The 27,374-nt window shown below is 44.4% G+C and overlaps 1 protein-coding gene and 1 long non-coding RNA gene across 3 annotated transcripts; one reads left to right on the plus strand and one right to left on the minus strand.

The window, feature by feature from the left end:
* The first annotated feature begins 8,055 nt into the window (after positions 1-8,055).
* On the plus strand, positions 8,056-14,501 carry MRPL42 (mitochondrial ribosomal protein L42). Of its 2 annotated transcripts, none has more exons than XM_003202132.4 (6): positions 8,056-8,189; positions 9,958-10,119; positions 11,104-11,167; positions 12,117-12,201; positions 13,038-13,201; positions 14,381-14,501. In XM_003202132.4, the coding sequence occupies exons 2-6, from the start codon at positions 10,038-10,040 to the stop codon at positions 14,424-14,426; spliced, it is 441 nt and encodes a 146-aa protein (XP_003202180.1). In that variant the 5' UTR covers positions 8,056-8,189; positions 9,958-10,037; the 3' UTR covers positions 14,427-14,501. The 2 variants fall into 2 exon arrangements, with proteins under 2 accessions (XP_003202180.1, XP_010707474.1); XM_010709172.3 differs by having other exon boundaries at positions 8,061-8,189; positions 9,998-10,119.
* Positions 10,668-27,368, minus strand: LOC104910410. The gene is made up of 4 exons (XR_793052.3): positions 20,028-27,368; positions 18,655-18,820; positions 15,226-18,473; positions 10,668-11,884 (listed from the first exon to the last, which is right to left on the minus strand). It is a non-coding gene; the product is annotated as an uncharacterized LOC104910410 (long non-coding RNA).
* Positions 27,369-27,374: the final 6 nt, after the last annotated feature.

Here is a 27,374-nt window from a genome sequence, read left to right on the forward strand (position 1 = left end):
AAAAAAAAAAACCCAACAAAAGATAGAGAAGTGTTGGTAGTCCCAGTGAGAGGAAGACTCCACGACTTCTACATTAACTAGTATCAAAGAATCATCTTCAGAGGGCCCTATCTTCTAAGTAATTATAACAAAATTCTTCTTTTTTTACACTGCTTACTTCTTTTTCCTTGTTTCTGCCTTCTCCTTTGTTTATTTGTTTTCTTTTGCCCTTCTTCTGAAATCCTGACCATTGAAAGACTGATCTAAGCGAAGGAAAATATGAGCCAAAAATGTTGTAGGCTCAGTGTGATTAAGAGGCCACAATTTCTTGAAAGCACTGGAACTTCTGCTCTGTGAACCTTGCCCCATATGTGCTAGATGCACTACAGCAGAGCATGATTGACTCAGTGCTGATGAATATTGTGTTTAGTGTTCTTACAAGTGTTGTAGACAGAATCCCGCTTCTGTCTGGGGTTGCAGTAAGTCAGTATGGCAAGCTGTTATATTTTAATTGTTTTCATTGCTCAGCAAGTGGCTTGCTACATCCTGGGAAAACTGCATTTTTCACAGTGCCTCCCTTTCTGGCTTCTTTTGGGAAGAGGTTTTTGTAGTCCACTTGCTCCACAAGGGGCAGTGAACAAAAACATTGTTTTCTATTCTCAATGTACAAAGATTTAGGTCGTTCCTCTAAATCGTGCTACCTCTTAGAAGGACTACTGCTGAGATTCCTAAGCATCCATATGAGTGCTGGGAAAGCCATTCATGCTGGCTACTCTAGGATCTTGGCTTTATAGTTTGCTTCTTTGAATTGCATCTGTACAAGGGATGTCTTCCAGTAGAAACTATAGTGAAAAATGTTCTTTTATGCATTCTAAAATTCCCAAAGAACGCAACTTAATCCTCTGAATCAGATCTGGAACAAGACAATTAAGTGCCAAGGGAACTTTGTCTTCTCAGCTAGCCCCACCCTATGGGGATTCTGGCAATTTCTGGGTGCTATCCCACTCCCAATGACCTTCCAGCATCCACTCTGGAAGGAAAATACTTTGGGATTTTCCACTCTGCCATTATTGCCACTGTAACTGAGTTCTAGGCTACAGCCTACATAGCAATGTGTGCTCACCCTCGCTTTGGTGTATCTCTTATAAGGATTTCTTGGAGAAGAGCCATTGGTAAGCCAGCCCAGTATGGCCCTACTTTCCATTTCCATTGGTCAAATAGTTCTTCAGGACTCCTACTCCTAGTTCAAGATTGCCACTAAAATGTGTTTATTTTTCTTATTCTCTTCTTATTTTGAGCAATATGGCTCAGAGATTCCCTTTTCAAAGTACCATATAGCAATATCATTAAAACCTCCTGGAGAAATGTACAAGTTTCTGAAGGGCATGCGAGGGGGAGCAGGGAGAAGAAACAGAGAGAAGGAAAAGTAGATCTGGAAAACTAGATTGCCACAACACTACACAGTTTGTTCACGGGAAAACAAAAGTTCTGCTTTCACCCCAAACAGTATAATTAATGAAGTCGTGCATTTTCATTTAGACAGCTGCCTTCCCTGTCTCAGCCTGGCATTTTTCTTTTGGTAGATTGAAAGATAAAGAAGTTATGTGTTTGACAGTCATTTAGATTGATACTTTCGTTTAAATTAGATTGAAATTTTCATTAGAACCATTGCCTGCAGTTCTGTCTGATAATCTCCTAGCAATTGCTAACTGTTTGCTTTCCTAATATCCTTGAAATAAACCCCACATAGATAGAATGTGATGATTGTACTGCCCTTTACTGTCTCAGTAAAGACTTTGGGTAAATGGTATTTTTAGTCCACAGCTTACCGTCAAGGCTCTGGGTGCACAAATAAGCCTTAATTGCTGTGTTGGGCATCAGCTGGGGCCTCCACCCTCACCCTCTAGGGACCTGGATACTGAGTCCCTTCCTGAGGGACACTGAGTCCCTTCCCTAGCTTGCCGACCTGTCACCTGCTCCTGAGCTGATGGTGGATTTCCTGGAGTGACCTCAGGCCAGGCCAGATCAACCCTGGATGACTGATAGGGCCTGCTGTGGTAACCATACTGCCCTGCTCACCTGCTCTGGGAGCAGTAGGACTGCCTGTCACTGGTGGGGTCACACTGAAGTGCCCTCAGTTCCACATTCACCTGCCCGCAGGGAGCAGTGCTGCTTCTGCTGCTCCCTGCTGCCTTGCTGCTGAATTCAGGCTGCTTGAAGCTGGAGGTTCATTGTGGAAAAGCAATCTTGCCTAGCTACTGTTGCTGTTAATCAGCTTTTATAAAGGGCTACAAATACAGGCGTTTCGAAGCAAATTCAAGTGCAGCGTTTGTTAAGACTGTTGTCATCTGTAGTCCCCATTCAAATCAGAGTTCGTTCCTACACCACAACTCTACCAAGGCCTGCCTTAACAGTGGTTATTTAGGGTGTTGTTTCCTGTCAGAGTTACACCACTTTGTATTTGCATTGCAGATGAGAAGAATCTTGCCCTCCTTCCTCTACCACAAGCTGCTGCTCCCTCAACTCACTGATCTCACAGAGGGCTCATGAATAGTTCCTGGGTGATCAGTGGGCTTACGTGACTTGCAGTCATGCATCTGTGTAGATCTGGCACAAGAAAGGGGGCAGGAACACCTGAGAGTGTGAGAAGGTCACAGCCTGTGGTTGGCTGAATTGGGTGAAACTGTGCTTTGGGGTTAAATTATATCACAGAGCTGAGTCAGCTTGTCAAAAGGAGATCTTATTTCCTCTTCCCACCTCACTCCTTCTACCCCTTCTCATCCACAGCTTTTCCCTTGCAGTTCACTTCTATGACCTGCCAGATTCTATTGTCTTCTACAGATTCTGTTTGCTAATTTGGCAGAAACACAGCCATGTATTCCAGCTTTCTGTTGGAAGGGTGAAGTGATTTGGCTTACAGTAGGATCTAGCACACATCAGAGACAACCAAAGGTACATGACAGGAATAAGAGTGAAGTTTTCACTTTTAGTGTTCGTTAGTGTTCAAACCACTTGTGGATGTCTCTTACCATTTTTGAGAAGCTGCAGGCAACACTGAACTCCTATTTCCTTTCCCTGCATTCTGCCATCTATTTCTGAACCCCCCCTCCCTTTCTATAGGTGCTTATCTGCTTAGGGAATGGGAGGAGCAAGGGGTTTTTCTTGGTTTGGTTACCCTTCTGACCAGCTCACTGGGAAATCTAAGTTGGCACAAGAGAAACAATAGTAAACAGAGTAAGATGTGGTGAATGTAAGATTAAACCTTCCAGCAGCAGTGACCCATTCTGTTGTCTCAGCCTCTCACGTCTCACTGCACCTATATGAAAACCAGGATGGGAAGCATATTTTTCATGCACAGATCCATAACAGTCATGTCACACCACCCTATAGCTGTTCTGAGAACAAAATTAAGCAACTGCCTTATTTAACAATAAGATTCTCTAGGGTGCAGATAGAAAACATTAGCAAAGAATTGCAGTTATACATACAATTCATAGTCCCAGGACAAGGCAACACAGCTGCTTACCATCTTCCTGTGACAGCTTTAGCTGTCATCTAGTTACTCATTGGGTGGATCTAGACCATCTGAGCCTGTGGCTGACTAATCTTACTTCCTCCTCCTACCCTCTTTGCAATCTTATAATAAGTCTAACTGCAATTACAAAACTTTCAAAACCTGGATTCTTTATTTTACATAAGAACATTTTGATATTTTTGTTACATCTTGCAGAGTCTGTTCAACTGGATACTTAGGAAAAAGATACATATACACTGATTGGATTCCCACTGTAACATCTGGATTTTACATTGGAAATATTTATACATAAAGCCCAGGGTATTTTAAAAGAACTGTTGTTATCCTTACACACAAATGGGGAAACTGAGGCATAGAAGTGCAGTTTTGCACTTAGCAGTGGTCAGAACAGTCATTGAGCAAATTCAGAATGATTCTAGCAGGCATCACTGGCTGAAACCTTACTAAGAAGGGCCACCTCTGGGATGTTTTACCTGCATAAGTAAGACATCAGAATGGGATGCTGTAAGTAGAAGCCAAAACTGTAGGAAATGCTTTTGATTGTTATTATTTATTTAAGTAACTGCTCGAATATAGGCTTAATGTTACTTACTTGAACAACAGTAATCAACATCAGCACAAATTATTTAGGTTGTATAGGACCCTACAGGCAATTAAGATGCAGCTTGAATCTTTAATGGTAACCCAGTGAACAGGTGATAGGATGGCATGGAATTTACTAACGAATGAAAATAGTCTATTGACATGAGTGTTGGAGTTTATTCTGTGTGTTTACAGATTGACTTAAAATATAGAAACATCCATGGCTACAGCGTAACTTGAGAAGATTTGAGAACTAACACCTCCACTCAACTGCTGCGCCTTATTAGAGATCTGTGCTCTAAATTTGGAGAATAACCTCACAAAGACTAAGACACTTTCTTTCAGGAGTAAGGCTTGTCTGCCACCTTGCAATACAACAAGCCCATGCAAACCAAATGCTCATTCCTGGAAGACTCTGAAGCGTTGATTTCTGTGGAGAGAAAAAAAAAAAAAGAAAAAGGAAAATACTTACTGTGTTCATTTTTGCTAATAAGGTGCCTGAATTAATTTACTAAGAAACAATTTCCTAAATATGTCATATGCATTTTTAGGAATAAGTATGCAAGAGAGCTAGAAAAGCCAATGCCTAATTTTCTATTTCTCATAAGATGATGGGGGAGAGAGGGAAAATATAGCTTCAACAACAACAACCCCACAAAAATCCAGATACCAGCTCTGATTTATGAATTTGTTGGCAAAGCCAACACAGTCCTGCCCTCGCTACCACATCCCATTTGTTACATAACTGGAAGTCAGTTGTTTGATCAGAAATTCATAAGTGACTGCTTGGGTGAGATAAGGTAATGCTTTATCTTCAGCAAGAGAGCAACTTAGAAACTACACTTTCTAGGTTTTCAGAAACACAGAGTCCCAGAGATCCGTGGCTCGTGGAATTACCATTAGTGCCTTCTTGGTATCTCTGTAGTTAATGGACAGAAAAACCTACTTTCTGTTTAGCCAATATGGAGTGAGCAACTTTCTCTTTGCTATTCACAATATGCTGAAGCAAGCAAGGCAGTTGGCAGTTATTAATAGCCCCATCTCCAGCCATAGTTGAGAAGTGTGTAGTCATGCTTCTGAGTGTCCTTAAGCAATTCCTGTCTTGCTACCAGAAAGCTGTAATCTGTCAGAACATGCTTCCAAGAATAAACTCTCAGAACATTAAGTGTCAGAGAGGGGGCAGACCTCATATACTGTCTCCTAAAATCTTTTAACAGAAGCCATCTAAAAATAGTCTGGAAACTTATCAGGGAACGTGGTTTAGTTTGTAAAAATAAAAATAATGCTTTGCAATGTCTTCCACTGCAACCTTTTAGAACTAATCTTTTAAAGGGACGCGTTTCCAGAATAACAAATACCTACCGATTACCTCTAATTTAAAACTAATTACACTATGAGGTTATAAAATAAGGGAATCTCCAACCTAGTGGAGGCTATTTTGTGAATAAAATTTAACAGGACTGCCAATGAGTTTATACAAAGTACGGAAGATTGCTGCCAGTTTCTAATTAACACTGTAAGTAATATGCCATTGTAGTGATGTGAAAGACAGGACTGCAGATGTGATAGTACTATGTAACAGATAGCAGTGATGCCATCTGTTAGATAGCAGACAGCACATATGATGATTACTAATATAATTAAGTATATTGAGTATAATAAGACCTAGTATTTTCTATGGATAGGGTAAATTTCTAAGGAGCTACTGAGAATGTCTTAACAATTTTTATTAGTCAGATACTACTCAATAAAGAGGAGATAATTAATAAAAGTCTAACACCGGGGAAGAAAAACAGTGAGATTTGCAGTGGTGTCCAATTGTGAAGGGAGTTTATTTCAGTCTTAGACTGGCCTAGAAGGATTTTACCTGCAGCATGAATGAACAGTATCCTTTGGGAAGGAATCTGAACATCTGAGGTGTCAGCCACCTCAGGTGTCATCATTATTGAATTCAGCAAATTTTTAAAGAAGTTATGACAACTAAGTCATGAACATCTTCAAGATAAGTTGGAGATAACTTAATTTTATTTAATATCCTCCAGGAAACTAGAACAAGGCCTGCTGTGCTTATGTCAAAATTTCACACAGAACAATACACCTAATCATATTCGGCATTGAGGGGCCTCATAGGATGCATTTTCTTAGTGCTGTATTACAGTGATGCAGTTCAGGATACAGGCAAGGGCAACTTAGCCAGCTAAATCTGAGCTGATGTTTGCTGAAATGGGACAGTCTGCCAGTCAGAAGAAGGTGGCAGAAAGTGACAGCTTTGTTGCTGTAAGAAGTGATGTACTTCTAAATGATGTATGGAATTAGCCAGCTGTGGCGGCACACCATACAGGCTGCACCACCTGCAAAATCCTAGTAAGAATCCTGAGAAGTTGTGCCTTGGTCACAACCTGCTCATAAACTTGTCAAGATGCAGTTTGAAGTAGATCAGTTTGTCTCCACTACACCTACAGACAAGATTTTCCATAAGTTATTTCTTAAACAGTTTAAATACTTTCTTTTCATTTCCAGATCACATTTGTTTCAGGCAGTTTATAATCGTTTATTTTTGTCAGCACCATCCTTGAGCTTAGAATTCTCAACATGTTTTCTTTGTCTGCCAGTGCAACCACTCTCTTGCTTGTACTCAGCCCAAAAGGCTGTTCTTCATCTGAAAGCTGACCTCATCCCAGCACAACAGCTTCCTTGTGGGAACAATGAGCTGGCACAGGACATACACTGAGCTGTATTGCTTCTGTTCAGTGCTTGAATGCAGAACAGAAGCTGTGCACAGAAGCGTGATGGGAGTGATGAGGAGGGCGTGAGAGAGCCTTGCAGTGGAAATACAGCTTTCTTCTTGATTGCATCTCTGAGTAGTACATAAAGTATGGTGCTGCATTGGCACAGGCTGTCCAGGGTGGCGGTGGAGTCACATCCCTGGAGGTTTTCAAGAAATGCGTAGACGTGGCACTGAGGGACATGGCCAGTGGGCATGGTTGGATTGGATGATCTTAGAGGAATCTTCTGCAACCTCTGTGATTCTAAGTCACCCTTCTGCCAGCTCTCTGCTTACTGACTGCAGTGCTCCACGAAGGCCCAGAACGGATGATTTCCATCTTAGAATCATAGAATCATAGAATGGCCTGGGTTGAAAAGGACTACAATGATCATCAAGTTTCAACTCCCCTGCTTTGTCCAGGGTCGCCAACCACCAGACCAGGCTGCCCAGAGCCACATCCAGCCTGGCCTTGAATGCCTCCAGGGATGGGGCATCCACAACCTCCTTGGGCAACCTGTTCCAGTGTGACACCACCCTCTGTGTGAAAAATTTCCTCCTGAAATCTAACCTAAACCTCCCCTGTCTCAGTTTAAAACCATTCCCCCTTGTCCTATCACTATCCACCCTCGTAAACAGCTGTTCCCTCTCCTGTTTATAAGCTCCCTTCAAGTACTGGAAGGCCACAATGAGGTCTCCCGGGAGCCTTCTCTTCTCCAAGCTAAACAAGCCCAGTTCGCTCAACCTTTCTTCATAGGAGAGGTTCTCCAGTCCTCTGATCATCTTAGTGGCCCTCTTCTGGACTCACTCCAAGAGCTCCACATCCTTCCTGTACTGAGAGCTCCAGGCCTGAACACAGTACTCCAGATAGGACCTCATAAGAGCTGAGTAGAGGGGAAACTGTCATGGCAAACATCTGAAAATAAATGTTTGCCACTGCTAGTGGGAACAATCAGTGGGAATGCTCAGCTCTTGGCTATGCTCCTGCTGGACTCTGGAAAGCTGTCAGTGTCACCAGCTGCTCCACAACTGCAGGACAAAGCGAGATGCTGCTGAAACTGGGAGGCTTTCACTGGTGGCTGCGTGAAACTTGTACACTCAGCCAGAGACCCGAAAGCACCAGAGAACAACCGCACTGCACCTCCCAGCGGGCCGCGGGGCGTACACCGGAAAAGGAAGTACGCCGGAAGCGGAAATAAACCGGAAGCAGAATGGCGCCGGAAGCGGAAGAGCGCTGCTTTCAGCGCTGAAGGCGGAGGGGGTTCGTATTGGCGCAGTGCTTGTCTTCGCGGCCGGGGTCGCGTACTGAGGGATGAAAGCGTTCCGTTGGTATGTAGTGCTCTGCAGGTCGGCTTTTATAACGGGCACTCTTGCTTGCCGTGATGGATTAGGGACTGATTTTCTTTCAGATAAATACTTGCTGTAGATAAGCACGCATGTATATAGACGTTCTTTGTCCCAGGCTGTGTGCGCGGGGCCCTCTAGCAGCGTCCCATCTCTTCCCCGGCAGCGCCCAGAGAGGCGCATGGGGCTATGCGGCAGCGGCACTCCTGGTGGGTAAACGGGTGGGAAGCGGGGAGGGGCTGCCGACCGCACGCTGTGGAGGCGTTCTGAAGCGTCTGTATTTTTTTTTTTTTTTCTGTTAACGAGCATGTCGTTTTGCTGTCCCCAGTTATGTTTTGCATCTAGGCAGTTTGTTAACTCCAAGAGTTACTTAAGAGTCGCTCTGAATGTAATGCTTCCTAACCTTTTTCTATGGAAACTACAACGGTTTCAATGATGCTATTTGATAGAGCAGATTCTCAGCTATGACAACACAATCTCCACCGTTAGTACTGCATTTTTGCTAACAATGAATAAAAACCTGCTTAGCCACACTTGTAAAAATCTGCATGGGTGTCCAAAATGTGGCTTGGCTTTCATGTCTCAGTCACTGCTGAAATACACCACCCACCTTCTCACTATGCTCACGTCTGCTGTTTGATCTCCATCAACATTCAGCACGCATTAATGAATGTCAGTGAGTGCAGTTTTTTCCCCATGAAAGAATTCGGTGATGCACCTTTGCTTCATATGCACTTCCCTGTCAGACACCATTCTGTCAGACTGCCCCCCCGTTGCCATTTGTCACAAGGCAACAAAATGTAACAGAATGCTGGTGGGAGGGTTCAACCTCTACTGACACACGACCAGCATTTACTTTTGATGTTATGGGCTGATGTAATAAAATAGGAGGCATTACTTTTGGAACAGGCTCGTGTGTGTTGCGAAAGGAAAATCGCACATCAGGAATAGTTCCATGGGGCTTGCAGAAAAAAGAAGAAGTCGCTGTTGGAGAGGGTCCAGATGATCACAAGGCTGGAGCACCTCCCCTATGAAGACAGGCTGAGGGAGCTGGGCTTGTTCAGCCTGGGGAAAAGAAGGCTGTGGGGTGACCTCATTGCAGCCTTTCAGTACCCAAAGGGAGCCTACAAACAGGAGGGGAACCAACTCTTTGAAAAGGTTGATAACTGCAGGACAAAGGGAAATAGTTTTAAGTTGAGGGAGGGAAGATTTAGGTTGGATGTCAGGGGGAAGTTCTTTACTGTGAGAGTGGTGAGGTGCTGGAACAGGCTGCCCAGAGAGGTTGTGGAAGCCCCATCCTGGAGGTGTTCAAGGTGAGGTTGGATGTGGCCCTGGGCAGCAGGGTCTAGTATTAGACAGTGAGGTTGGTGGCCCTGCATGTGGCAGGGAGATTGGAAATTCGTGATCCTTGAGGTCCCTTTCAACCCTGGCCTGTGATTCTGTGAAAGATACAAAAGTGGTGCATGTGTGGGCACTAGCAGCAAAACTGAGCTGAGGGAGGACCCAAGCTTGGAAAGTTGTTTTCTGGGGCGACTGAGGTTGTTCAGTAAATGAAGCTACTTTAGAGAGAACTTCTTACTAATGAAGAGTGTCCCATATTTGACTTTTTAGGAGATGTGTTTATCTTAAATCATAAAGACTTACCAAAAACTGACAACAAGTAACATACTGAATGAATTCTATTTGTTCTTAAGCTAGGAAACTAAATTGTCTATCTCTGTACCCAAACAGTTACGAAACTGGTCTTTTTCAGAGGGTGTTCTGGAACCGAAAAGACACCGTGTCTGTTTCAGTTCCATCTTGTCCAGGACTGGTTTCCCATCTGCTCTCAGCATGGCAACATCACTTAGGGCTGTGTGGTCCAGCTGTCTCTGGGTGCGTTCAGTAGCTGCCTGTAAGCAAGTCCCACTACGAGGTAAGTGATGATGGAATTGAAATCCTATATTAGCATTTATTCTTTGAGAGCTGCTTTGTTATACTCTATAAAATCGTAGAGTGGCTTAGGTTGAAAGGGACTTTAAAGATCTGTGTTATAAAAGTTTGACATCTTTATAACTAAAGATGAGTTTCTTTGGGAAAACTGGAGCATGATGGTGCTGATCAAAATATAAACGTAGAATTTTAAAATCCGAAGTGTATCTCAATTTCTAGATAAATTTGTCTTTGAATTTTAGAATTTAACACATGAAAGTACTTCTAAAAGGAAAACACCTACAGAAAAGTTTCCCCTTGGTTCTTTGAATCTTCCCAGCTTTGTTGCACTGAATGCCTCTCCCCACAGTATAGCCACTGTGGTGGCATTCACAGCATTTATGCCATTTTACTTTTACTGAAGGGACCCAAAGGGGCCACGGTATCAAGGTGTGATCTAGTGAGTGCTGAGTGCAGGATGAGAATCTCTTCCCTTGCTGGTATAGACAAGCATGCTGGTGGCCTTTACTACTTGTAATTCTTGTGATTGCTTTCCTTGGAGTAACAGGAACTTGTGGAAGGAATTGAGTTCCCTAGTGTTAGAGCAGCCAAGGGATTGTAGTTTTGCATAGCATATATACCACTCTTCAGCAAAGTACAAACTCATTTTAACAGTGACTGTTACTGTGAATTAAAGAAAAAATCAGATAATCTTCCCTGTAAATCATACTATAATGTTCTTTGCCCTTTCAATACTATATGACCTCAAAATGCATCTATTTTGTTAAAGCATTTATAAAGATATAACAGTGACGTTTGTGTTTTGTTCAAGCTGTGTTTTTTTTCTTAGGAATACAGTACAATAGAAATACAAAAGTAGGACAGCTACGTAAATACTGCGTTTTTGGTAACACTAGAAATCTTCATGCTAAAGTGAGCTTCTATTTAGACAACGTTTTATAACTTGTTTGTCTTTTTTTCCTTGCAGTTGGAGCTGTATGTCATGCTTGTCATAAATCGACGTACTCAGTGCTCCCTGAAGACTACAACTGGTAAGTCAACGTGCTCTGTGTGGCCTTCTCATGTGATGTGTATTGCACGTTACTGGCTCTGCCATCAAGTTGTCATCTGATGGTATCAAACACACTTTTGGCCGCTTTTGGATATAGATGCATAATAACTTGAAGTGAAGTACTGTTTTCAGTCATAATGATTGTGAAGCTACTGTTTCAAAAATGAGCAGAATGGAGAATCATGCATGACTCATTCCAAATACGATGATGAGCCCCGTACCACTACATTTTTAATTGTGGAAGAGCTAAAGAAAGAGCAGTCGTTTTCACAGATGCTTATTGTTAAGACACAGCCCAGGTAATTTTGTGCTGCTGCATGGGAAACTTCAGTAGGAAATGGAAAAGATGATAAAAACATAATGAGAATTGCAACATCTGCACTGCAGAAGTTTTTTGGAAGCTAACGTTACAGAAGTTAACAGGGAAATAAGGTGAGAAAAGCCGTACTCCCTCAAGGAACTTGTCAATAGAATTTCTTCTTTATCATGCTTACCATCATTTGTCAAATGATGGAACCTGGAGCTTTATTTCCTATTCTTTCTCTTACTGGTACCACACTTCTTATAAAGGCACGTTGTAGATATCGCTGACATTCATTACCTGCTGTTAGTTTTAGTGTGATTCTTCAGTGTCCTAAAGACTTTTCCGAGCCATATTTCCAGCTGTCTGTAGAGCTCCATTTTATCCCTTTCTTCTCTGCCATCAAAAAAAAAAAGAGAGAAGAAGAAGAAGAAACATGAAATAGCTGGGGGAAGAAAGTTCAGATCAAGTACTTGTGAGCCTTCTATTTTTTTATTTTATAGAAGATTTACAAAGAATTCATAAATAGAGGATGAATTCAGGTTTCTTTGGGAATTGGGCTGCTCAGTCAGTCAGCATTTCTGAAAATTGTAAGGGATTGTAATAATGTCACTTTTTATTTTTATAGCAAAGTGGAACTTGCCTTGACATCAGATTCGAAGACAATTGTCTGCTACCACCCTTCACTCGAGATTCCATACGAGCACACACAAGTATGTCCAACTGTACACACTGCTTAGTCGTGTAAAAGCATAGGAAGTTCTGAGTCTTTAGGACAACTGTTCGTTCTTCCTTGCAGTTTGAAATACAGAGGTACTATTCTTTACATGAGCAGCATACCCGTGAAGTGAATGATGAATATAGCTGCTGCTGTAAGGAGGACTTTGAGCTGAAGTGAGAGAAAGCTACGGGCAAATAAATGCTCAGATTATCCCAGCATTACTCAAAGTGAATTCAATGAGGTACTCAAATAGTTGTGCACTACAGAGAAAAACCAGTGTTTGTCTAAGAGCATGCTCCTCAGAGAAGATGTTGGAAATCCAGGCGATAGCTCATACGTCCTACTGTGTTCAGATGCAGCAGTGTGGGGGACATGAAGAAGTGCTGTTATTTTAAACTCAGGCTTTAAATTCCATTCAACTCTGAGTTCATAAACTTCACAGGAAAACTTTCAATAAAAACTTAAAAACTTAATATGATAAAATGGTGATCGTCAGTATGAGCAAATGTATAAATAGCAATAATATGAGTATTTTATGTTAGTAAATTGATGCTTATGATTCAGCTAGTGGACTGTAAGGATGAGAGCTCAGCAGTAGTACTGATAGTAGGGACACGGTAATCAGCTGTAGCACCTGGAGTAATGAGATGTTTCTAGAATTCCTCCCCAGAGTGATGTGGTTTTGATTGAGAAGAAGGGAGCCTTTTATGATGCTTTCTCTTTTTAGTTCTTTTGTTCTCAGCTTTAAAGAGTAAACAGTAATGTTATCAGTGCAGCTTGACTTTTTGTTTTTCCTCAAAGAGGAAATTTACATTATTGTTTTTGTAGCCTGTGCCACGACCAGATCCAGTGAATAACAAAGAAGAAACTCTTGATCAAGTTTTAAAATCCAGATTGAATGAAGAAGAGCTAAAGAATGATAGAGGACTTACAATTGAAGAGCTCAGCAAAATGTTTTACACTACAAAACATCGGTGGTACCCTGTGGGACAGTAAGTTTTCTTTTTATTCCATGTGTGTTCCTTTTGGGCATAAAGAGAAATACAAGAATGATTATAATTTATCCAAACTCATCCTATGAAACACTCTTAGCACGTGGGCTACTGCATACAGTTCTAAATGCAATGTCGTGTAAATGGAAGACTGTGTATTATTTTATTTTTTTAAATTCTGCCCCTTCCATAGACTTTGCAATTTGATTGGTAAAATACCATGGAGTAGAAATTTCTCATGTTGTGTAATTAGCTGCTGCTCCACGTGATTTCCTAAAATTGCATAAGTGAAATCACACTTTTAATGGACATAGCCAATACAGCTTGAAACCATATAATTATCAGAACTTTAAAAAAAAAAAAAAAGTAGTTTTTCATTTGAAATGATGAGAAGTGTACCTTGGTGCACTTTGTATTCAGAAAGCTGCAAGGAGAAGAGATATAACATGCCTGACTGAGCTTAAAGAGAAACTCTGTGTGTTCAGGTACACCATTGGAAACAAATAGCATTTTAGTTTGTGCAACTCCACTCCAGTCTGTGTTATTACATTTTATGGTAATTGCTAGTTTTATAGCTATGGAAACTTGATACACAGCAAACCTTTTTAACTGCTGTGTTTTGTGAACAAGTGAAGAAAACAAAATGGTAGAACTCCCTATGGCCAGAGGGTAGTTGTCGCTTAATGAGTATTGTACTGTATTTGCCTTGTTTAAGGGTGGCTAATTAAGAAAGTAGGGATGCAATTTATCTTTCTTTGTTGTGAAGAATTGTTTTAAATTATTTGACTGTAGAATATTACACTATTTAAAGTAAGGTCTGACATAACTCCTTCTTGTACCCCTGATTATTCTGTAGCAATCATTTTGGTCAGAGGAGGCCCTGACTATACAATAAAATCAATCTCACACAAAGGATTAAGAGTAAAAAACAGCCTTTGTATCTAATCTGTTCTACAACTGAATGGATTATTGCGTGCTTGTAGCAGACGTAGCAGCAGAAATGAGCAGTGTTACGTAACTTCATGAACAACATCTAATGAATGGTCACGGGCTGTGTTTGTGTGTATTATATTTTGCTTACTGTGTAACCTCCAAACTGCTTCTGGAGGGAAGAAGGTCAGAAAAATCAAAGATTTTTCCAAAACTTGCATTCACAGCAGCTTTTTTTTTATCTTGTAGGTATCACAGAAGACGGAAGAATCCTAATCCTCCTAAAGACAGATAATTAAGATGACTTCTCGCTCACGAGCATGTTGTTATTAATCTTTATTTGAAATAAAAGAAAAAATACAGAAGTGTTTATCAGTTCTACATGTGTGCTTTAACGAAACAGTGCTTAACTAAATTTGATTTTTCCTGTTTCAGTTAGTTGATAATAGAAAAACAACAGAAGTGCACTGATGACATAAGGGCTCTGAAGAATATTGTGCCTGTTGGGTCAGAGAATGTGCTGGTCTTAGATCTGGATGTAACAGATGATGGAGTGCTCTGATTAAACTAGGTCAGAGGCTTATCGTAAAGTAAACGCATAGAAGCAGTATTTCAGAGTGGGAGTTCTAGAACTGGACGTGCTGTGGTTTCTTATTTTAGAAATCTAAGACTTGAAATGCAGATGAGCTTTGAATACTGAGGTTTAAAGAATTTAAGGCTCTTTTCTTATTCTGAAAGCCAGATGACTCAGTTAAACTTCAGCTTCCAAGGCATCACTCGCTCTTTAATCATTCGGCATTCGCAAATATTTGAGATATTTGTGTACACTGTTGTTGTTATTTTTAATTTTAAATTCATCCTAATTTATTCAATGAGGATGCTATGTATGTTCCTATAAATAGGTGTAGCTCGGGGAGGAATAGTTCTCTGCTTTAGCCCAGCAATCATTCAGTGAAGATACCTACTCTTTCCAGCTTACCAAGGGGGAAGGACTGGTCCTTCAAATGCTTTAAATTCAAGAAACATGATTTTAATCTGCTTCATAGCACTTTGCAGTGCTTAAATGTTTCTGCTAGTAAAATATTGTCACCTACCGTTTTTCTCAGAAATATGAAATTCTGTTCTCCAGCCTCCAGTTTTAGGCATCGGCCTTCTGACAGAAAGTGCCGTCTTGGGACGTTGTGCCTCCACAGAGATCCAGTAACATTACTGTTATCTTTGCACATCTAAATAAATAATGATGGAGAAAAAATCCCAAATGTCATACATTTTGATCGTACTTCCTTTCCAAGGCAACTTGGATAAGACAGGAAGGTTCTTGTTTCTTGCATTCATCTAGTGTCATTTTGCCAGTTTGTGTTATCCATATGTTTTGCTAGAAGATGAGTACCGTATAAAGTCTCTAATTCTGGTCATTTTAGCATGAAGTACATCTGCTTTTTTCTAGAGTTATTAAACAGTTTGTTTTTCTTAAATGCTTTGATTGTGTGAAGTTAATGGCAGATGCACCAAGCTAGTCTACGTATTTGATGGGTGTTATTTTTAACATGTAAGGCCAGTAGCCCGTAATGATTTCTCCTGGAATAGCACGAAACAGCTCTGCTACGCTTCTGTGTTAATCTGATGCCATGTGTAATCCTACATCAGCACAGTGATTCTGGGTGTGTGATCCAGTGTGTTGCTCACATGTCATCAAGCATACTGTCATGAAGGAATGTTTACTGTGTTTTTGGAAAGGATGTCTGCTTACTCTGCAAATTCAGTTGAACAAAAGTACTTCTTCTGCCTATAGTATCACTTTTTTGAAGGGTTTTTAGTAATTGGTGGCGTAGCACATTTTATTATTTGCATCAGTTTATGGTGACTGTTACTGACACAGGTCCATAGGTGAGAAGTTTACATCTCACGCTCACTGTTTTGTTACAATCCACCGTGTAAAACTGAACCACCATTATTTTTGGAAAGCTGAGACCTAAATAGTCTCTGCTTGGTTTCATTCCAATTTAAAAAAAGATGTTCTTTCTTGGGTTCAGCTTTCAAATATTTATCCCCCCCACAAACAAATTCTTGCTTATGCCTGCATAATGCTGTTAGGACGTTTTCCCTTGCAGATGCCTTTTGTTATCACAGTACTACTACATTTGTCTGTTCTTGCCTGTCAAACTTGGTGATTAATCATCTACAGTCACTGCAGAAATGTTGTTACATATCTCACTTTTTCCCAAATGTTTCTGAACACTCCTGAGGTATTTGGAGCACTAAAAATCTGTTATGTGTGGGACTGCTATCTGATTTAAAGTACTTCCTCTTCTGAGCAGTTACTGGGAACTGAGCGAGTCTGAAACGCACTCACTGCATGTACCCTCTGCCAATTTGTTGTTACGTTAATCCATAAAATGGGTGTTTTAAAATCTTTCCTTGCACTACGCTGCCAATATTTCTGTTTTCTTATACTAAATCTTTCGTCTGGGTCATCTGAAGCGTGACCCAACTAAACTCCTATTCCCACAGTAATTTCAAGTTGTCCTCCTGGCTTTCATCGTCTTGAACAGCTACATAAAGCTGTCTTTAACTGTGTGTTTCTCTTTACTCGAAGACTTGGAGTTGGAAATCCATCTGCTGGAGCCTTTTCCTGCTTTTTCCTAAAAGAACAATCAATTTGAAAGGTAGTTTGGGACTTTCTGTTGTCTTTTCTCCTCTTGTGCTAACTTCGTAATTGAAAATTTGAGTTACACAGAATTGGTAGAATGGGAAATCTGCTGTAGTGCTTTTGTATCCAACTTAAGGCACTCAGCCATTTGCCTTGTGCTTAATAGCTATTGTTTCAGACTTCAGGAGGCTCATTGCCGTGGATAGTGTGCAATTGGGTACATCTTACTGATTTTTAGCTTTTTTTTCACGTTGTACTGAAAGTCTCTTTGAGCTTTCCTTGTTAGTATGCTATTCCACTAGAAAGCTCTGCTTCAGTCACATATCAGAAGGTTTATCCTCAATTCAGGCCGTTAAAATCACACTGAAATTTTTCACTTACTCTACGTAGACCTGAATTCAAAAAGGAAGCCTTCTTTTCAAACGGGTTTTTTTGCCTTTTCTGCGTGCAAATTGTCGTTCTGCAGGTTCGTGGTACCACCACCGGGAGGCAATCTTGCACAGTGGCTCTCCTGGATTTGTTCGAAGCCATAGATCGTGGGACTTAACACTATGAGAGGCATGCACCAGCTGCTACTTAATTAAATTTGCAAGTACTGAAGAATAAGATATTTCCTGGGAGGTCTGAAAGTGCTTGGATTCAAAGGGTCAAAGGTTCTTTTCTAGCACTTTCTTGTTTGCTTTGAACTGTTTGACTTTTCTAATGTATCAGAGTTGTATCTTTCTTCATACTTATTAAACAACAACAAAAAAAGCCACCCAACCCTTGTGGTTTTGAAAAATTGAGTCAAAAGTACAGCACTGCCAAATGTGCCCATTTGACGAGTTTCATGTCTGCATGCTTAAGTTCCTCGAGACAAGAATGGAGGGAGTGGTTAGCCACCCTCCCCTCTGCAGCTATTCAGCCCCATGGAAAAGCTGGCTGTTGGGAGGGCCTGGATTTCACCTGACATCTCCAAATTCTACTGTGCCACCACTACATCTCTGCTGCAGCTCTATCATGTATCACAATAGGAATTTATGTTTGATGTCAGCACTTTTCTCGGTTATTCCAGTTTTCATGGTGCATTGTTACAGTTTCCCACATGCTCATTCCATCCTGAAAAACAGTACAAGGTTTATATGAACAGGCAGACATAGGCTGTGCAGGCTGCGTTCCTCTTCTGTAATGGAGGATGTGAGTCTCACTTTAATACTACTGTAGAATAAATTGACTTAGAGCCCAGTTTTCACAAGAATAAAGTTCAGACTAATTGTATACCTACAATATGTAAGAGCTAGACTTGTTTCTTAACACTGAGTCAACTACCAATTAGACATGTAAATCTGAGTAAACTGTCATAGATTCACCTTATAGTCAATAGGTACGCATACAAAGTACCTCAACGAGGCAGTAAATCCCATTAAAAAAAAAAATGCTTGGAATAAGCCGCACATTGTTTTCTGGAGGTGCTTTTCTCTCTTCTGTGAAGAGAGGAGGAGCTTAGTAGAGATTTAGATGCCTACTTCATCTAGGCAAATAAAGGTAGTTTTATTGTGTTTGGGAATTAGTTTTTGGTTGGTTGAGTTTGAAGGGTAGGGCAACAGTTTGAGAGCAGAGACAGAAATATAGAAGTACTCTGCTTAAAGGTGAAGACTTCTTTTTTGCTGTTTCTGCTAACCTTTAGTAGCATGTAGTCCATATACAGAAGTCCTGAAAGAAGAGATGAGAAAGTCAGCAAAATATTTTAAAGACTAAGCAGTTTTCTCTTGCTAAGCAAATGAAGCAATGTGTTTTGCCTTCACTGCAACAGCTTTCTAACTTCCTGGTTTTTGTTCTCTGCATGCAGTAATGCACATGCTTAATAACTGTGTATAGGGTTTTAATCTCTCACCTCCTTTTGTTTCATCAGCTCTCCAATATTAAAAGTTAGTAGTGAAGCTGTTAATTTTTTTTTCTTTCATTCTAATTATTCCGAATAAACAAGAGTTGCTTATTTCATGCATCTCTGTAGTCCCTCTTCTGATGAGCCCATGGGTCTCTCTGTTACCTCCAGGTAGCTACACAAGACAAACACAACAAATAACAAAATGGCTGTGCTGCAGACATGCTCTTCTGCTTCTGCTTTCGTTAAGGCACTCTGAGGCTTCCAGTCAATAAAGTAATTCCAGGGAAAAAAGGTCTGTTTGTTTACATTTGTTTATGGTAATGTAAAAATTCATGTTTCCTCTTAATTTTTTGGTTATTCTATATTTTTTAGTCCTGACTCAGAATCACAGAATCACCAAGGTTGGAAAAGACCTCCAAAATCATCCAGTCCAACCATCCCGCTACACCAGTATTTCATCTCTAAACTATGTCCCCACTTCTAGGTCAGGATTTGCTTGTTATTTTCTATGAATACCTTACATCTTTATAAAACTGCTTACTCCCATCCCATTTTTTTATGCCGTTAAAATCTTGTATTTAGTGATGGGGAAACTGATCATGGCAATGAGTTCCATGGATTTTAGAAATTGATTAAGAAAAAGGATTTCTGATCAAGGGGGAAGGCACACACAGTGCAAGCAAAGTGTTCGCCATACCAGGGAGAATAAGAAAAATGGTCCAGCACTTCTCTTTCTAGACCGTGTATTTGTATTCAAACCTACTGCAACAAACACTCCACGTGTGTCGTGTTGGCCGTGTGGGTTACAATTCATTGAATTTATACAGCTGTATTTGTTTAATAAAAAAAAAAAGACTTGAAATGAGCCCAAAGAGGCCAATGGTTTGGCTGAAAGGCGGTGATGGTGGCTGGGGCACGGCCTGTGAAGGAGGGAGGGTGTGGGCAGCCCTGAGGCAGGTGGCAGTGCTGAGCACCCCCACACTGCTTGGCTGGTCCTGGCCCCTTGAGCTGCTGGCTGTGTTGCTTCAACACGGCTGAGGCTTTAACTCGTGACTTGAGGAAATGACCCCTTAGAAGCTCTGTGCTTTCTTAAGGGTGAAGCACACCACCTGCAGAGCGCCACTTGTGCCCAGCCAGCTGGGCCCAGCAGCCGGCAGTCAGGCTGGCCCCTCTGAGCCTGGCACCAAGCTCAAGCTTGGGGCTGCTGAACACCCACACTGCTTCACCACATACCCCTCAGCCCTCTCCCAGCCTCTCCCAGCTGGCCCCCAAGCAGTGAAGAGCCTGCTCCCGAGGCCAGGCCTTTTTGTGCCTCTGCCCAGAGCAACCCAAGATGGCTGCATGCCCTCAGACATTACCACGCCCCAAAACACGTGTACCTCACATTCACAGTAGGGAAGCACCATTCTCAGAGGCTGCAGAGCTGTTTCACCTTATTTCAGGCACTCTGTACTGAAAGAAACACAAAAAAGCATCATTCCACATTGGACCCACAGAGCACCAGAGTGCAGGCAGTGCTGCGGAGTGGGGAAGCAGGAAGAGCCCAGGAGGAGCCACGTTGGCACGGCTGTAAGCCAATCCTCCTGGCATCAGGAATGTTCTTATCCAGAAATAAAGACATGCCCTGTGGGAGCAGGTAGCTGTTCTCTCAGACAACCCAAGCTCAGGCCCTCTTTGCTCCTCCTGTAAACACTCTGGCACAGGCATGTTGGGATGTGTGAGAGCAACAGCTCGCACGCAGTTATTGCTCTCTCTGCACAGCTTGAGTCCTCAGCACGGTCTTGCCCAGTTCACAGGTGTTCAAGTTGAAACAGCAGTAAACATCAAAGTATTTTTCTTCTGGATAAGCAAAATAAAAAATACAGTAACATAAAATCAGCCTGGATTTAGGAACACACAACTCTTTCAGTGGTCTGCATCAGAGTAAATGGAGTGAATGAAGGGTAACTAAATATCAATGTTCTGTAATCCTCAGCCTTCAGAGGATCCAAAAGTCTAATGAAATAGCTCAGGTTGAGGCACTTGGGAAAATAATGAGGCTTCTGGACAAAAATAATAATTGAGCACTAATTTCTTGAAATCTTCACTGAGGCATTTTAAAATAAAAAGGCTGTATTTTCATTTCAGAGCTAGTGACATTACAACAAAAGACATATCAGAGCATTAAAGAGCTCCCTTTCTTCTCAGGATGCACAGGTTAATGCATTTAAAAATCTGCAACACTGGCAGATAAGCTTTTCCCTCTAAATTACTTGCCATTTTTTCCCCTGTTCAGCTGCTCTACATGACAAATTAACTTTGCCTGGAAGGCACTACCAGCACAGCTCCTCTCTTCACGTGGCACCCTGCTATCTCCCCAGTAGCCCCAGAAGCCAGAGACGAGGCTGCTTCAGGAATGAAGTTGCCTCCAGAATGCATTGGAGCACGGCCGTCAGCATCAGCAATCCATCCTGTGCGGGGATTCCAGAGCTGCAGCTGTATACTTTTGTCAGCCAGTCCAGAGGGGTTTCATTAACCTCTCCCCAGTACCTCTGTCTAAGCATGGATGGTGACTAGATTGTGAAACTTCTAGAAAAAAATCTATTTTGAAGTGTTAAGTACATAAATGCAATTGAGTGGAAACAGCTGTTATTTACATACGCTGAGCACAGGATTCTGCTCCCAGATGGATAGAAAAAAACTTGCCACTACAGGAAAAAAAAAATTGGAAAAATATGGATTTAGAAAAAATACATGCAGTGGACCATGCTGTCAGATTTTATAAGCAATCACAGCTCCACAAGTTTGCCACAGTGATGGGATACAGCCCATCCACTGGAGGGTTACGTGCATCCCTGCAATAGAGCAGCTGGAAGGAGCGGGCGTGCTGCTGGGCACAGTGCGGGTGGATGGGCCCGTGTGTCAGCCTTGTACACAAAGGCAGACAGAGAGCCAGGAGTCTTCAGAAATAGTCTCGCAGAACAAAGCCCCCTTCACAACCAGATTTTGCCATGGACTTCTGTAAATTCAAGATTATGTTCTAGAAGAGAAATTAAAAAAAAAAGAAAGAAAACAAAGCAAACTTTAGAACAATGCAAGCAGCATAGAACTGTGTGGCTAAAAGTGGAGGATGGCTGGGAATGCCCATCCCATCCCATCCCATCCCATCCCATCCCATCCCATCCTATCCCATCCCATGCCAGTGAACAGCTGGCCCCAGGACATGAGGTGGCTATGGAGATGTACAGAGAGGGCACACAGCGCACCTTGGTACTCTCCACTGGGAACCAGGCTGGGAACTTAGGTAGGGAGGTTTGGTTGGCTTTTCCTCACAGGAGCTGCTGTGAGAAACAGCAGAAGCTCAGGCAGAGCGAAAGCTCAGGCTCGGCAAAGCCGCTCAATTCTTGGAGCTTGCCATGGGATCCCCTCCAGGATCTGTTGTGTTCCAGAGCTGCTGTGCGTATCACTGCACACAGACCTGCCCTGATGCAGGCATGTATGTGGGAAATAGGTGCCACCCGTCCCACTTCAGATACAGACCCCCACAAGCCAGCCTGTGTGATACAGAGGGACATCGGGCAGCTGAAAGTGTCTCTCAGTGCCTGCCCTGAGCAGAGCCCAGCCACAATAGCAGAGCTGGTTCCATCAGACACAATGGGGCCCAAAATGCTGGGGTAAAGTGTGCCGTGCCCTAGGCGGCTCGCTGAGCCAAACTCATACCCAGAGGGATAAGCTATCAGGGGAGGGAGCTCTGAAGAGAAAGCTAAAAATAGTGTTAACATTTTGAAATATGGGACAATGGCATTCACAGTTAGAAGGGACCCAGCCCCAGACTTAACACTTTTTAAAAAGCTCTGCCTGTTTTGTAATAATCCCAGATATTATTTCCCCTCCCCCATCCATTTACAAAAACAGAGATAATAGCAAACTTCAGCAAATCTAAACCCAGTTATACAGAGCCATCTGTTAATTCTGGTCCATGGCAGCAGAGGGCATCTGAGGATTTCGAGCCACATCTGGTGCGGGGCTGCAGGCAGATGGCTGAGATAGATGCCCACGATCCGGCCTTGGACATGGCTTATCCCAGCCAGGGCTCCCACAGCCGGGCGTCCCCAAGCTCTGCACCGCGGCGTGTGACCGAGAAGCTCCAAGCATCCTTGGGCAGCAGGCGGGCGCTGGGCAGGTCACTGAGATTGTGCAGTGCGTGGGGCTGTGGGAGGCCGTGCCCAGCCCTGCAGGCCTGCAGCCACGGGGCCTTGGGCAGGCCGTGTTCGTTGCCTGCTGCGAGCACTCTGAAAACACATCTGAGGTGAGCACCGCGCACAGCTCCAAGCTGCACGTTGTCACTATGTGGAAGAAGTTTAAAGTTACAGCGATGCAGTAATACCCATCTGATGCCCTGTTATTCAAGCTGCTAAGTGCAGCAGCACGTCAGGCCTGAAGTGCGCTGCAGCCTCCCTCCGAAGTGTAGCAGTGGCTGAAGCCCAGGAGAAGGCTCTCCCAGCTCCCTCTGTGCCTCCCAGCACTCCCAAAATGATATCCTCCTGCTGCTTCCCGTGGCAGCGCTCGCAATCATAAACACGTAATTGTAGGAATCCATCCTGGAGACCAAACAGCTCCGGGTGAGTTAAACATCCTCAGGACAAGAACTAGAGCAGTGATGTAAAATAAATCCTGCTCTGACGGGAGAGCATTTACTCAGAGCCACGTAACCCAGTTTCTGCTGCATCCCCGTTTCACTTTGCGCTCCGAACCCTCTCCGTCAAGAGCCAGCCACAGCTGCACCTATTTTAATTTTCCCTCTCAGTTTCAGAGCTGCCCCTACCAACCAAGGCTCTGTACTAACACACACAGCACCCCGGAGAGCCTCCTGCCCGCTGGGGGAAGGCAGCCGCAAAGCACGGGCCGCCCCTCACAGTGCAGGCACCATCCCGTCCTCGCTCAGAGCGGCCGTGTTGTTTCTGGCAGCGGCCGGGAGGAGAAGGCAGCACTGCACAGCACTGCCAGCCGCTATCTCGGTGGGCTTTAGGAAGCAAAGCCGGGGGTGCGAGTGCCGACAAACACCCGCACTTCAAAGAGTGCAAGTGTGACCAGAGGAGCCGTCGGTGTGCAGCTGGGTGCGCGTCTCTCAGCCGGGAAACGAGCTGAACAAACAGCACGGCCACGGCACCGTAGCCTGAACGCTACAGCCCGTCACACTCTCTCAGCAGCAGTTTAAATGACCGCTGTCAATGTGCGGCTTGCAGCAGTCTCTTTTTCTGCCGCGCTGATGAAAGGGAGGACTAACGGGGAAGAAAACGCTGTCAGAGCACCAGTATCTGCCCGTGAAACCTCCCGTACCTCTGTGCGGTGTTTTCCCCATCTCATCCAGGGACGCGGCACCTCCATGCGATGGCAGTGACCCAGCAGATGGGGCTCTGAGCACAGTGCGACCCTATACACCAGGTAGGCACTGCCAGGTACTGCACCAGGTGGGCACTGCCATGGAAATTCTCTTCTTTTTTTTTTATGTTTATTGCCCTGTGCCATCACATGTCATTTTGCCTTAACAAGCAGATATTTTCATGTTGCTTTGTCATTGCTTTATATCATAAATAATAAATTGGAGAAGCTATGAAAGCACTGCTTGCAGCATGGTTCTAATTAAAGCTCCCGAGTGTGTGAATCTCGCTCGGTGCAGCAGAGGCCTCTGTGTGCCACCAGCAGTTTCTACAGAGGAGAGGGCACACGGGGAGAGGGCAAAGAGTCCCGATGCCCCTTCCCAGGGGCTGAGATCTGTGCCTGCCATGTGCTGTGTGCATGGTGAGGGCAGGGGAACCCACTGGCCCTTCGAGGGGAAACCAGCAGGACAGCATTGCAGCCCTCCCAGCGCTGTCTCCGGACTGTTTGCTTTCCGATTCTGAGTGCTGCTTTCTCTTAGGACAGCGCTGATTCATAGGAATTATCCACCCAGTTTTTGATGACTCTCCTCGAGCAAATATATATTCTTAAGGAAGAGAAAGTGTTTGTGTCTGAATAGATCAGCATGGCAGGAAGTAAGGTGGCAGTTGGTTAAGAGTAAAATTGTTTCGTATACATCATCATTGATTTCATCAAAACATTCTGTTCCTCAGGCAGCTGGGAAGAGCAACGTGGTCCCACTTAGGGAAACGCTTGTTTTCTCTCTGCTCTATTTATTATGTTTTAAGAGCTCTTTGTAACAGAAGCAAAAACCTGACTGCAGGGCGAGAAGTTCCCCAGCCCCTGCATTGGGGTGTACCCTCTTAACTCACCCTCATCTGCTCACGGTGAGGGCTCCATGCTCCCATCTCTGTGCCTGGGGCCGGGATGTGGCAGAGCAGGGAGCTCGTGCCGCAATCTGTATGAGCCCAGCAGTGCATGGTTGATCCCTCAGCGTGGGACACGATGCCCCCAGCCCTTTGGCTGACGCAGGTTGAGCTGAGCACAGGGCACGCTGAGGGCAGTGGGCTTTCTGAGCAGCATCCTCAGGGAGCAGGGATGCAGCAACAAGGAGAGGCCCCTCTGTTCTGCCAGTGGGATAAATGAGCACGTAGCTTTTGCAGCACGGCAAATTTAGCCAAATCGGCTGCACCAGGGACAGAGAACTCCCCCCGTTCCCCCTCACATCGCATTACATAAATAAAGCAGTGCGAGCTCTCCTGTGCATCTGGCACACTTTTCAGGAATAAAGTGAGAAGCATTTCTAGCAACAGCCACACTTCGCACCACTGCAAAAACACTGCCGCCTCTTCTCTCGATCATGGAAGAGATATTTGCCTTAGGGAAAAACAAGCAGGGAACCTCCTTGTCCCGTCACCCCCCACACCCCCCACCTTTCTCTCTCGGTACATCCAGAACCAAGTGAGAAATGTGACACATGCTCCGTGATTCCAGGAGCTCCCCACGCTGCTGCGGATCCGAACCTCCGAATCTGACACATCTGCCGACGGCCGACGCACTGCCCGACTGAACTGCTCGTGTGCGGGGGAAAGGATCTGGGAAAGGAATCGACTTTCTCCTTCCTCAGCCTCAAATCTCCGACGTTTGTGCCCTCGTCCCTGCCGGGCACTGCACGCCGGGGGCTGGCAGCGGCTGTCCCCGAGCCCCATCGGCAATATATAAAGCACGCTGCCCGGGCGGCATTACCCATTTCAGATCCCTGCCTACAGATGGTCATTTTCCTTTCGTATCAGTGACCCCGATTGGAAAATTATTGTTTATAGCACGGCAAATTAAAGCCGGATTTTGTTTACATGGAGCAAAGCAAAGCTCTCAGAGCCCGAGATCTCTGTGCCTCTCCCGTCTGCTTTTCCTCTGCATCCCATCTCTCTCCCACCCCGCTCTTTCTCACCCAGCAAAGCACTCGTGCAGACCGACCGAGCCCGTATTAAACGCCCTAATGCCAAAGAAGCTACAAAGTAGCTTAAAGCACTTTAATACACCGCATGTGGCCCGTAATCCCCAAAGTAATTTAATTTAATCGCCTTTTCTTCCACCACCGAATGGTTTTTTCCTCCCTGTGACCGTGCGGGAGTCTCACCCCGAGGCGGAATGGAGGTGGGGGGGCTGCGAGGAGCGGAGCCCGAGGTCCCTCCTGTCCCCCGCCCCGCCCGGGGGGTCCCACCGAGCGTCCCCGCACCGCTCCGCTCCGAGAGGGAACGCCGCGGTCACATCGCTGCCTCGGACCTTCAGCATTGCTTTTAAACGGCATTGACCTCTCGTGAAAAGTTGAACGGGACCACATCGAGAAAAGCCCCCGCTGGAGTTTTATCGCAGCTTTTCCCGTAACAATGGCCGGAGCCGGCAGTAACGCCCGTTCATTGCATTCCGCCGTTCCCGTTCCACCCCCGGCTCATGAATCACGGCGCTCCCCTCCGCTCTCCGGGAGCGGTTCCCGTACGGCTCCGAGCGGCCGAGAGAGCGGCGGCGGCGGGGAAGGGAGCGCCGAGAAGCGGTGTTCCTAAAAGTGCCACCGACAAATAACGCGGGGGGACGGAAGTGCGGCAAAGCGGCACAGCACAGCCCCGGCTCGGGGCGGGATGCACCGCCCCACGGGGAGCTCCTGAACGGCAAGGGGAGAGCTCCGATTGCAATGCTATAATAATACAGATATCGCAGCAAAAATAGGTAGCGTCGCAAAATATATATCACTGCAAAAATACATCTCGTAGCCGAACAATATATTCGTGAGCGAAAGCTCTGTGTCTGCATATAAGGAATTATTTTAGGAAGAAAAACGGAGAAATGTCCCTTTCTTGTTTTTTTAAATGTAGTTTTCTGGACGTAGTGCAGCCGATGTGAAGCAGTAAGTCGGGCTCTGCGCAGGCTGCCCCCCCTCCCGCCACCTCTCCCCTCGCCGACACCCGGAACACGGCTGGGAGCGCGGCCGAGGCGGGGGACCGGCGGGGCACCGACGCTCCGCGGGCAGCGCGTACGTACGGCCGCCTTTCCGAAAAGCCCAACGAGCGAAGTGCCCGCACATCGCACACACGCGGAGCCACGCCGACCACCTCGCTTAACAACCGTTATTCTTTCACACGAATCGCTTTAATTACCAAACGCACCGCTTGTGGCTAATTTTTATTATTTTATTTCATTTTTTAAGGGAGAATGATTAACCCCAACGCTCCTCGCTCACACCCCGCAGAAGCGCGTTTAAAACTCCTGAACAGCTCGGAGCGGCTCCCCCCCGATCTCAGCGTTGCCGGAGGTCAGCTCCCGGCGCAGAGACGGCGCGGCCCCCGGTT

This window comes from Meleagris gallopavo, chromosome 1, assembly GCF_000146605.3.
Source record: "Meleagris gallopavo isolate NT-WF06-2002-E0010 breed Aviagen turkey brand Nicholas breeding stock chromosome 1, Turkey_5.1, whole genome shotgun sequence".
NCBI classification, from domain to species: domain Eukaryota; kingdom Metazoa; phylum Chordata; class Aves; order Galliformes; family Phasianidae; genus Meleagris; species Meleagris gallopavo.

Excerpts from the sequence above, each read along its gene's own strand:
- MRPL42 (XM_010709172.3), top strand. Across the intron at positions 10,120-11,103 it reads TAAGCAAGTCCCACTACGAG|TTGGAGCTGTATGTCATGCT; the intron begins GTAAGTGATGAT and ends TTTTCCTTGCAG. Across the intron at positions 11,168-12,116 it reads CTCCCTGAAGACTACAACTG|CAAAGTGGAACTTGCCTTGA; the intron begins GTAAGTCAACGT and ends TTATTTTTATAG.